The sequence below is a fragment of the Lynx canadensis genome, chromosome E1 (assembly GCF_007474595.2).
Source record: "Lynx canadensis isolate LIC74 chromosome E1, mLynCan4.pri.v2, whole genome shotgun sequence".
Taxonomy (NCBI): domain Eukaryota; kingdom Metazoa; phylum Chordata; class Mammalia; order Carnivora; family Felidae; genus Lynx; species Lynx canadensis.
Genome location: NC_044316.2, coordinates 8587161 through 8599326, shown reverse-complemented (window position 1 = coordinate 8599326; position 12166 = coordinate 8587161). Strand labels below are relative to the sequence as shown.

Below are 12166 nucleotides of genomic sequence, written 5' to 3'. Positions count from 1 at the left end.
GACAGAGAGAGACAGAGCATGAGTAGGGGAAAGGGCAGAGAGAAAGGGAGACACAGAATCCGAAACAGGCTCCAGGCTCCGAGCTGTCAGCACAGAGCCCGACCCGGGGCTCGAACTCATGAACCGTGAGATCATGACCTGAGCTGAAATCAAGAGTCAGATGCTTAACCGCCTGAGCCACCCAGGCACCCCTATTATTGTCTTTTTATAAACTGTTTCCTATTCTTTCTCTTAAGTGACCACGTAGTCCTCTCTCCTCAGTGTAATTGGCCAAATCCATGGGTAAAGGAGCGCCTGCTTAACTGCTCCTCAGGAAGAGAAAGACTTTCTAAATACAAACACGGTGGAAGGAATCACCAAAAGAGAGAGAGAGAGGGGGAAAGATTTGGCTTACTGTAAAAAATTGAAATCATACGTATAATAAAAACATCATAACCAAAATCAAAAAGGCAAAAAACAACTTTGGGAAAACATTTGCCAGAAGGAAGGCAGACCAAAAACAAAACAAAACAAACAAAAAAAAAAACCAGCAAAAAAAAAAAAAAAAAAACAGCATGCCTAATACTGGAAGAGCTCTTTGCAAATGAATAAGATACAATACCCCAGTAGAAAAGAGAACAAAAGAGAGAAGTGGCTCAGAGCAGACCAGGCAGTTCACCGTTGACAAGGTCAACAGACCTTTGGCGAAGTTTCACTGATACTCACGGAAACAACAATTAAAACAATATTGACCCATGTAACTTGAGGAGATGCTATAGGTTTTTCCATGGAATGAATTTTTTTTTTTCTCTTTTATCTTAATGAAAAACGTGTCATGTTTCTTTTTACCGCCACAAGGTAATTGGAACTACAGCCTGTTCCACAGTTTTATGTAGCTGATTTCAAGCATGATCAGTTTCCGGTTTATTATGTTTTCCGCCTTTACAAGTACGTTGACTCTGGGAACTTGAGGCCTTACCTGGGGATGCTGCTGGGGGGCAGGGGCATTATGATCTGAGGAATGTCCCATTAACTAACCCCTCTCACTGTCCCCCCCCCCCCCAGGCTATGTTGACAGTTTGTGCTGCATTTTAGCCACTGAGTAAAGTCCCTAACAATGAAAATAATTTCCATGATGAAATAAATATCAGAAAGTCCAGCTGAGCTTTGATTTTTTCCCCCCATTTTTACTATTTAAAAAAATATCACACTGTCACAGGTTTACAAGTTTTGCCTCTGTTTTAAAATATGACATTTTGGGGGCGCCTGAGTGGCTCAGTCGGTTAAGCGTCTTGACTTCAGCTGGTTCAGGACCTCGCGGTCCGTGAGTTCGGGCCCCGCCTTGGGCTCTGTGCCGACAGCTCCGGGCCTGGAGCCTGCTTCGGATTCCGTGTCTCCTTCTCTCTCTGACCCTCCCCCACTTGTGCTCTGTCTCTCTCCGTCTATCAAAAATAAATAAATGTAAAAAAAAAAAAATTAAAAACAAAAAATAAAATATAATATTTTTTTAAAAGTAGAATCCACTCCCAGCGCGGAGCCCAGCGTGGGGCTTGAACTCCCAACCTTGAGGTCCAGGCCTTGAACTGAGATCAAGAGTCAGGGGCTTAACCGACTGAGCTACCCAGGCGCCCCTAAAATACAGCAATTTAATATCCGTGGGTATGAAAATTTGACGGTGTCCTTAAAATCCTTGCTTTTTGGATTCTGGGTGTAGTTAAGGGGAGTGGCCCCGGCCTGGTACCGGAACCACAAGGGAGCCCAAGCACTGGTTCCTTCTTTTCTGACGTCTGCTGGGGGACTCAGCCCAGCAGCCGCCGTCCAGTGGGAATCCAGTAACCACGCAGGCCCTTAATTCAGCACACGGCCGGTCTCGGGGGAGTGACTTCCGCCAACCTAACCGGGCGCTTCTCTGCCTCCGCAGCCTCGTCAATGAAGTATACGAGGTGGACGACACCATCCAGACCTTGCAACAGCGTCTGAGGGAAGCAGAGGACACCTTGCAGTCGCTGGTTCACAGCAAAGCCACCCTGGGGCACGACCTGGCCGTCAAAGCCAACTCCCTGTACATCGACCAGGAAAAGTGCATGAGCATGCGGAAGACTTTCCCCAACACCCTCCGGTTGGCGGGCTTCTGTTAGGGACCCCCCCCCTCCCCCCCCAGGAGGAGCCGGGGAAAGAGAACCAAAGCCACAGGGCTTTGGTGGCAGCATCGAAATCAGCTGCTCCTCTATTCACTTATTAAAGGATTGCGTTGATAGAAAGGTACGAGCGTCCTGTCCCGGAAAGCCTTATGTGTCCTTCCAAACCTTAATTTTCTACTCTTTACTAGGCTTCGGAGCTATGGAAAGGAAATAAAGACACCCGATCTAAAGGAGAAATTTAAAAAAAGAGAGAGAGAGAGAGAGAGAGAGAGAGAGAGAGAGAAAGGATTATTTGTATTATCCTCGTTATTCTCTGTGTAACACGAATGGGTTGGGAAGTAGAAATGTATCTCCTCTGAGGGTGGTGGGGGCCGGAATCACAGATAGGGTGGATTTTCAGCTCTGCCTCGAAGGAAACAGAAAAGGAGAAAGACCCTTGGGTACGCGGGGTACCTTGGGGGTAGTCTGAGCCAAAACACGGGCGGAAAAATACACAGTGCGTTGGGAGCCATAGTTAAGGAGACCGGGCTGTGATTCATGATGGCGGGGCACGTGAGGTGGGGAGGTCTTCAACTGTAGGTCAAGGAGTTGGGGGAGGTCCGAGTGGGGAAATGGCCCGATGAAATCACGACTGAGCAATGAACTCAGAGAGGTGGCCGTAGAGGCAAAGACGGGAGAAATGCAAAGCATATTCTAACCCATCGACGGGACTTGGGGAACTCTTTCCAAGGGAACTGAGCGTCAAGGGGTGTGGAATGACAGAGGCGTTGACCCTGGATGAGCTGCAAAATGGGGCATTGCTTGCATTCCAGGAGGTCCTGTGGTATCTCAGGAGTTGTTTTGCTTAAGTAACTTTTTCTTTACTGTAAATGAAAAACATTTGCATGCCGTATTTTGGAAACTAGAGAACACAGGCACACACAGACTCCTAAAACACACCCCTTATCATAACACCCAGCAGTGATCACGGAGGTTTGTCAACATCTTACTGCCTGTGCTTTTTTTTTTTTTATTTTTTTTAATGTTTATTTATTTTTGACAGAGAGAGAGAGAGAGAGAGAGAGAGACAGAGCATGAGCGGGGGAGGGGCAGAGAGAGAGGGAGACACAGAATCCGAAGCAGGCTCCGGGCTCCGAGCTGTCAGCACAGAGCCCGACGCGGGGCTCGAACTCACAGACCGTGAGGTCATGACCTGAGCCGAAGTCGGACGCTCAACCGACTGAGCCACCCAGGCGCCCCTTACTGCCTCCTGAACTTGCATTTAACCATCTGGAATTCAACCTCACAGGATGTCGACAGCGTTTGAATCCTTTGATGCAGAAGCCCCGACACACGGAAGGTGGGGTTACCGGAGGGAACGGTTTTCTCTCTGGGTCTCCTGCTTCTCGCTTAGGGTAGCCCCGTGTCTCCCATTAGCTAGCTAGCATCTCCGTGTGTTCTCTCTGCTCTCATCCAACCGCTGATTAACCCCAAACCCCATCTCTCTCTGTTTCCTAAAACTTTCTCGGACCTGGATCAATCAACTTCACGAAACGTCTCAAAAGGCTAGTAGAGTTGACGTAAGCACGATAAGCTCGGACCAGGGTTCTTTTTGTGGTCTCAGTATATCATTTTAGAAATCAGACTGTAGGCTTTGCACCCTCTCCCTCCGCCTCTAATGGAAACAAAGATGTCTAAGTGCCACTCGAACACTTAGGCAATTCGAGCGATGAGGTGTGGATGGTCATCAGTTTTAGACGATAGTGACCATAAATTCTGCATGTCTTTTATTTGTTACATGCTTCGGGGAAAATCTTGCTGACATTTTCCATGAATTGCTCCCTTTTTTAAGGAATATATGCTCGCGGAGTTTTTTTTTCTTGTTTCTAACTTAAACATAATGTTCCCGGAATTGCAAGAATGTGATGGGAAGACGACGTAGTTCCGACACAGAAAAAGGCTGGTTTTCTTGTTAATTTTGGTAAACCGTGGGCAAGGCTAAATTCTACAAATAAACATTCGGTTTCTCGTCTTAAATGTCGCGGCCACTTCGCGGGGGTAAATATTCGAACGCTGAAATCCACGAACAGCCAAGAATCGCCAAGTGTGATCCTGTTGAAGAATCACCAGCCTGCAAATATCGACACGTGATGCAGCTTGATATATTCGGGCCCCGAAGTGTCTTTCATAGTATGTGGCTTTAAGAAGGGCTTCTGGAATGCCACAGGCTTCCACCTCCCCAGGCATCGTTCAGATTTAGAAATGCGCGTAACTGCCCCTAAATAGCCAAGTCCACTGTAATTTTAGCAATTTCCATTCGTGCCCCCGGGGAAGTGTTGTCATAAACGGCTCACCTGGCACTTCTTGGAGTCCTGAGTTCAGGCTGTAAATAGCCGAGGTGGGGTCTAGTTGGGGGTTATAATTTTTGTTTCGCTCCAAAAGCAAGGACGGAGCCCTTCCCTTCGTAGGCAGGGCTGACCCAAGACACCCGGGAGGAGGCAGAGTGACCGCTCAAGGTCGCGTCCCCAGGCTCCCCCTCAGTCTCCACTCTGCTGGCCCTGACTCCTCCACTGTTCCCAGCAGCACCGGGTTCACGGTTGGCATCATTGCCAAGGCCGGCCTTCTACGCAGAGTGCGCTGATGGTCTTTCTGGAACCCCGTATATTCATGCATCCGTGGGGAAGAGAGACAATACTTAATCTCCTCACCAGAGATGGACAATCTGTTTCACCTTGCAGACCAGCTCTAGATCAGAGTAGTGTGCACTTATGGAGTGTTAAGGAGGCTTCTGAGGCCCCGTGGGAGCCTGGACAGGTAAGCGTCTAGAGGTGCCATAGGCCAGTGTCACCGGCAAGAGTTTTCTGCACAAACACTGTCAGCCCTGCTCTCAACGATCTGAATTCTCAGCTCAAATCTTTCTCTGTCGGCATCACAAAGGTTCCGTCTCGTGATCTCTGGCTCATTCCCTCTGCAACCTGCTGTTTGCTAATTTTGCTGGGGGCTCGTAGGAGACCCTTTCTGTGGCCAACTTCTTCCCTCTAGCCAAAGGACCTTCTAAAAGAGCTGGCCGAGACTGAAAATGAACTCCGGTGGCCTCATGGCACAGGGAAGAGGGAGCTTGTTGGGGACCCGGAGGCTTCGACTATGGCTCTAAATGGTGCCTCATTGTGTACGGAAGGATAGGGCCGTGGAAACCGCACAAATTACTGGTATTTCTCCATTATTATTTTTTTGTCCCCTCCCTGTAAGGTGAGTTGATATCTTTGGACGAAGTTTCAAGACTCTAGTCTTGAGTATGTCAGCCCCGCAGTCACTCAGACATAAGGACGCTTTTCCTGTCCCCCAGCCCCCCACCCAATGGTGCTCTGCTTGCCTGAGATCCTGATGTTTCTGGACACCCATGTGTTTACTGATAGCGAAACTCATTTTATATATTGGGAGGGGGTGGGGGAGTATCCGTTTATTTGCAACAAGCTGGTCGGTTTCACCTTTCAACCCCAGGCCCTTTGTTGTAGGTAACATCTCTTTGAGAGAGATGAGGCCAGGCAACCTGAGAGGAAAAAAATAAGCCAGAGCCACAGCCAAGAATTAAGAGCACCACCCACACCACAGTATGAGAGGCTGAAGCATTGATGCTTTATTTATTTATCTATTTATTTATTTATGAGAACAGAGGAGAGAGGAAGAGGGAGAGAGAGAATCTTTAATTGTTTTAAAAATTACATTTATTTATTTTTTGAGAGAGTGAAACAGGGCGCGAGCAGGGTAGGGGCAGAGAAAGAGGGAGACGCAGAATCCAAAGCAGGCTCCAAGCTCCGAGCTGTCCGCACAGAGCCCGACGCGGGGCTTGAACCCGCGAACTGTGAGATCACGACATGAGCCGAAGTCGGACGCTTAATCGACTGAGCCACCCAGGTGCCCCTAGGGAGAGAGAGAATCTTAAGCAGGCTCCCCACTCGGCACACAGAGGCTGATGCGGGGCTTGATCTCAAGGCTGTGAGATCATGACCTGAGCAGAAATCGAGAGTCAGACGCTGAAGTGACTTAGCCACGGAGGCTAGTTATAGTTATTATGTGATTGTATACATAGATAGATATGGTTATATATGTAGTTATAAGCAAGGTTATATATAGTTTTAATATCAATATATATTGTTACATATAGTTTAAATGTTAAAAATAAACAGCTGCCTTGGGGCGCCTGGGTGGCTCAGTCGGTTGAGCGGCCGACTTCGGCTCAGGTCATGATCTCACAGTCCGTGAGTTCGAGCCCCGCGTCGGGCTCCGTGCCGACAGCTCGGAGCCTGGAGCCCGCGTCGGGTTCTGTGTCTCCCTCTCTCTCTGCCCCTCCCCCGCTCATGCTCTGTCTCTCTCTGTCTCAAAAAGAAATAAAAACGTTAAAAAAATTTTTTTAAGAAATGAAAAAAATAAACAGCCGCCTTGATTACATCAGTCACATAAGTGACTTTATCTAGCTTTTCGTCACTGGATTGATTTTGTCGACCAGTTTCATTTCTATAGTCATGCAAGAATGTTTGCTACCGGGTCCTTCAAAATGACCAGTTTGGAACTTGTACAAAGTCCTTCAACTACGTGCAACCCACACGAACCTCTCCGTCTAGTTTCCCTGTTGCCATCTCAAACTTAACATTAGAGAATGCCAAGCTCCTTTTAGTTTTCATAAATGGAGTCAAACTACGTTATCGTGCTGTTTGTGCAGCATATTTGTGTATTGTACTCTGAGTTAGGTCATCTCTCTTGCTTGGTAGCTATGTATTTTTAAAGTTATTTTCTGGGTCTTAGTTCCCCTAAATGGTCTTCAATCCAAGCTCCTATTTTTCTTCTCTCTCTTTTTTTAAAGTTTATTTATTTATTGTGAGAGAGGGAGAGAGAGAGAGAGAGAACGAGCAGGGGAGGGGCAGAGAGAGGAGAGAGAGAGAATCCCAAGCAGAATCCACGCTGTCGGCACAGAGCCCGATGTGGGGCTCGAACCCACGAACCGTGAGCTCATGACCTGAACCGAAGAGTCAGATGCTTAACCCACTGAGCCACCCAGGTGCCCCTAAATGCATTTTTCTGACGGTATCTTCCACCTACGACGCGCTTATCGGGATGCAACCACAGCGTAAGTCAGGGAAGGTCTCGATCCCTTTCTGTCTAATGTAGTTACAAGAGATTGTTCTCTCAGGAAACCGCCCCATACAGTCATTATTTCACCCCTGATGGGTCTTTCTGTCTCATCCCCGAGCCTCTGAGCCTTCTCCACCTCAAGAGGTGAATAAACATCGTCCTTCTCTTCTTGAAGGATGAACAATAAACACAGCTCAAAACTATGAAGGTGTTTACTCATCGACTCTTCCTCTCTATATTTCGTAATTAGACTCCTTCCTACATTCCCTAACGCGGTCACAACGCCATGCTTAGTGTGCGTTTTCTTAAGGCGTCCCGGTGTCTCCTGAGCTCCCCGTGAGCAAAGAAATATGTTGTGAACTAAGGGTCTCAAAAGCCACAAGATGAGATAGAGAGACTCCAAATCGAGGTAACAATGGGGGAGAGCGAGTTCTGAATTCTCTTTTCCCTCCAGAGGAAGTCAGGGAGCTATTTTTGTGGCTATAACTCCAGCTCAGACAACAACACAAAATGCACATATGCGGGAAAGAACCTATTTTAGTGGATTAGCACCAAAATGCTGGTGTATGTGGTCAGTAAACACAATCGTTTCCCATCTGGGACTGAAGGCTCTTGGGGAAAAATATGCTTCCGAAGACCCAGGGGCTATATACAGGTGTTGTTTATGGCCAGGACTGGCTTCGCGGGCATGAGACCTGTCAGCCACTCAGGGCCCTGGGCTCAGAAAGGCTCATACCTAGTGAATGCTCTCCTGTCACAGTCTTGAAATTCTTAACGATTTTTGAGCAGGGAGCCCTGAAGTTTCATTGTTTACCGTGTCCCTTAAAGTCTGCAGCCAGTCCCGACTGTGGGAGTTTGAGCTTGATTTGACTTGCGATGTGCAGGCACGGGAAGGTCTTAAGCAAGGAGGGACACACCTCAGTTTCTGGAAGACCACTCTGGTTTTGATGTGAAGATTGGAACTGGACGCTGATTGTCCTTTAGGAACTTAGAGTCCGGCTAGCAAAACCAAATATGGCCGAAGGGTATTACTAACATAATCCGTTATAGGGGCACCCGGGTGGCTCGGTTGGTTGAGTGTCCGACTCTTGGTTTCGGCTCAGGTCATGATCTCATGGTTCAAGCCCCACTGCAGGGAGGTGGAATTCTCTGTCTCCCTCTTTCTCTGCCCCTCCCTCGCTTGTGCGCACGCGCTCTCTCTCTCTCAAAATAAATAAATAAACGTTGAAAAATAAAAGCAATACATTATGAAAATATACTGAAAAGAATCCTGAACAATTGAGGGAGGGTCATCGAAAACAGTCTCATGGTTGGGAAAAGCTGTAACCTCCTCCATGGCTCCCCCCCCCCGCCCAATCTTCTCTTCTCTGAGCTAAACCCCACCCAGCACTTTTTCCCCTCTGCAACTCAAGTCTCAGTTTCTTAAGTCAATGAAGAAGCTCAAAGGCCTGAAAATTGCCATTTCCCACTTGGAGCTTCACAATATCTTTTGGGATTGCCTCATTTCTTCAGCTTAATGCTAGAGGCTTCTATATACGACGGGGCTACTTTCCTCCCTTCCTGCCTATCGTTCAGTGAGTCCAGATAACTCCCAGAGGATTATGATGAGGTCTCTCGGTTGTTTATCTGAATCTCCACTAATCTAATTCCTCAGATACACAGGCAGCACATCCCAGAGTCACTCGGCTCTCTCCTTCACTTAATGCAGCTACGCTTCTGTTGCCGGTGAAGCTCCCATTCCGGGCATTTCCGATAAGTACTATTTTATGACATTATTGCCAGCCACGCCATCCTTGTGATGTGTTATCTATCAGCCCGGTCCAACAGCACTTTCTGCAGTGATAGAAATGTTCCATAGCTTCTCGATCCAACATGGTAGCAACCAACCACGCGTGGCTATTGAACGCTGACCAGGGTTCCACGTGAAAATGTAGGGCACCAAAGCTCGGGAGTGCTAGTTTGGTGGCTCCAAGTCATGGAGCCAGCATAGGGCAACTCCAGAAATCAACCTGGGTCTTCTGACTCTGAGTGATCTTTTCCCTAGACCATGATGGGTGGTCTCAACAAGCATTTATTTGCAAAGTTTTATATAGAGTGTCTATTAGGCGCCTTAGCTATTTTGGGGATGCCAAGAAATAAGATAGCTTCATTGGGTCAAAAAGGGGTTAGCAAAAAGGGCAGAGGAACACTCTGTTGACCTCTAAAAGCAAAGAAAAAGAAGGACCGTCGCTGTGTTCACCTTCAAGGGTCCAGAGGTGTTACTACGGCTGTCGCCCAAGACGGGTCGAGTCCTGCCTCTGTGCTCGGCAGACAAGTCTCTTTGACCCCTGGAGGTTCTTTGGGGCTTGACACACACAAGCTACATGCGGTCAGTCTCCTCTGCTGTGACACTCCAAGGTCTTTGGGTTTGGTGGCAGTGAGGCTAAGTAACTCGTCCAAGCCCACACAGCTACCAAGAGTCTGAGTCTGAATTGAAATCCGGATCCTTTGGACCCCAGTATTAATTAGGGTAGCAGTGGGTACGGATGCCGTAAACATAGTCTGTGCACGGACTCGGGTGGTCTTGAGTGCCAGGCTAAGAAATTCGGATTCGATCCACTGGCAACAGTCAGCCAGAGAAGCTTTTAATGAACTTCTCGGTGGAAGCTACGGAAGAAGCGGGAGGTAAGAAGAATGGGTCAGTAGTGGTGTTGGAGTGGAGAGATAGGAGGGCTTCAACAAGAACCACGTATCAAGGTTTTGAGACTTAGGGGGGCCTTTCTCTCATACCCAGAAGATGTCTCAGAGGCACTGGGGACAGTGGTGGCACTGGAACGTCAAAGCCAAGCTCTGTTCTAGGAGTCCGCCAGAAAGTCAGCAGCTCATTTTTAGGTCCGGAGGACCTTAACGGGCTGTGGCCCAAGCTGCACCAAGTTCCCGCTGGCGCCTGATGAACACAGAGCAAACCACGCCAGCCATGTTCTTTGGAATCGAGGGAGAGTCAAAGTTAAGTAACCCGTTCAAGGCCACCAGCCAGCCAGTCTTGGAAGAGAAGTGTGTACCGAAAGTACAGGAAGAACGAAGAGGCAGGGAGGTTGCCCTCAAAAAAGCCAGCGGGGTTCCAGAGCGGGGCGGTGGCGAGAGAGAAGCGAGGTGAGTCCGGGCGGTGGTGTAGTGACTGCTGTGACATTGTGCAAGGGGTCGCGGGAGGTTAAAGATCAGAAATAGACGTGAAGGACATAAGGGAGGTGGCTGATAACTTTTAATAGTTCTCTTTGGGGAGCACAGCGTGGCCAGATAACACAGGAATTTAAGGGAAAGAGGACTATGCTCCACGGGTCGCAGGGGCAGACCGGCAGTGAAAGGAAGGGCAGAAAAGCAAATAACCAGAAAAACATAAGGAGGTCAGCACAAGTCTCTTCAAGACAGAAAAAAAAACACGTTCACGTTTGTAAGCAAAGGGACAGAAGCCAGCGGACAGAGTGAGAAATTTCACAGACCAGAGGAAGCACACTCTACAGTCTTTTAAAAAAAAAAGAACAACAAACACTCTCTCTCAGGGCACCCGGGGGGTTCGGTCGGTTAAGCGTCCGACTTCCGCTCAGGTCATGATCTCGAGGTTCATGAGTTCGAGCCCCGCGGCGGGCTCTGTGCTGACGGCTCGGAGCCTGGAGCCCGCTTCGGATTCTGCGTCTCCCTCTCTCTCTGCCCTACCCCGCTCGCACGTGCTCGCTCGCTCTCTCGCTCAAAAATAAAGATTAAAAAAAATTAAAAACAATACTCGTTCAACCCTTCTTACTTGTTTATTATTCCTGAAGCAGTATTTTTAAGCTGTAGTAATTGAAAGTGGGATAGGCAGACAGATCAATGAATCAGGAAGCCCAAAAACAGTCCCACAAATATATGTGGATCTGATAACATCAATGTATCACAACAGCGGGAGAAAAAAATGGATTGTTCAGTAACTGGCTATTTGCAAAAAAAATTAGGTTAAAATTTCATGTGATACACTAACATAAATTGTAGCTGGTTACAGAGGTTTGTTTTTTTTTTAATGTTCATTTATTTTTGAGAGACAGAGACAGAGAGAGAGGGAGACAGAGGATCCCCAGCACAGAGCCTGACGTGGGGCTCAAACCCACAAACTGCGAGATCATGACCTGAGCGGAAGTCAGACACTTAACCGACTGAGCCACCCAGGTGCCCCACGGAGTCTTAAAAACCGTGAAAGTACTCAAAGAAAACGTAGGTAAATTTAATATTAATCTAAGCATATCAAAAGCATAAAACTTTTTTTAAGTTTATTTATTTTGAGATGGAGAGAGAGAGCGGGGGAGGGGCAGAGAGAGAGAGAATCTCAAGCAGACTCCGACTGTCAGTGCAGAACCTGGCGCGTGGTTCGAACTCACAAACGGTGAGATCGTGACCTCAGCCAAAATCAAGAGTCAGACGTTTAATTGAGCTACCTAGGAATCCCTCAAAAGCATAAAATTCTAACTCACAGCTCTAGGCCAACGAAACTAGAAGCAAATTCTAGGTGGTTCTGTTAGAAAACATTTGATGTAGAGCTAATGGAGAAAATCATCAAATATTGAGGAGTCAAATGGTTTGCAATTGAGTTATTTGCATCGAGCGTCCAACTCTTTAAGAATCCTCATTGGGGCGCCTGGGTGGCTCAGTAGGTTAAGTGGCCGACTTCGGCTCAGGTCACGATCTTGCGGTCCGTGAGTTCGAGCCCCGCGTTGGGCTCTGTGCTGACAGCTCAGAGCCTAGAGCCTGTTTCAGATTCTGTGTCTCCCTCTCTCTGACCCTCCCCCGTTCATCCTCTGTCTCTTTCTGTCTCAAAAATAAATAAACGTTAAAAAAAAATAAAAAAAAAAGAATCCTCATAAATTGCCAAGTATACAGGTAAGGTATGCCACTGGCCACATGGACAAGTCATTTGACATCACTGAAGG

At 47.7% G+C, this 12166-nt stretch overlaps 1 protein-coding gene across 1 annotated transcript in view; it reads left to right on the top strand.

Moving 5' to 3' along the window:
• The window catches only part of TEKT3 (tektin 3), a 35807-nt gene extending 33563 nt beyond the window's left edge, over nt 1-2244 (top strand). The window contains exon 8 of the mRNA XM_030296791.1: nt 1901-2244. Coding sequence (XP_030152651.1) covers nt 1901-2117 — 217 coding nt within the window. The 3' untranslated portion in view covers nt 2118-2244. The remainder of the gene's footprint in view (nt 1-1900) is intronic.
• Nucleotides 2245-12166: the final 9922 nt, after the last annotated feature.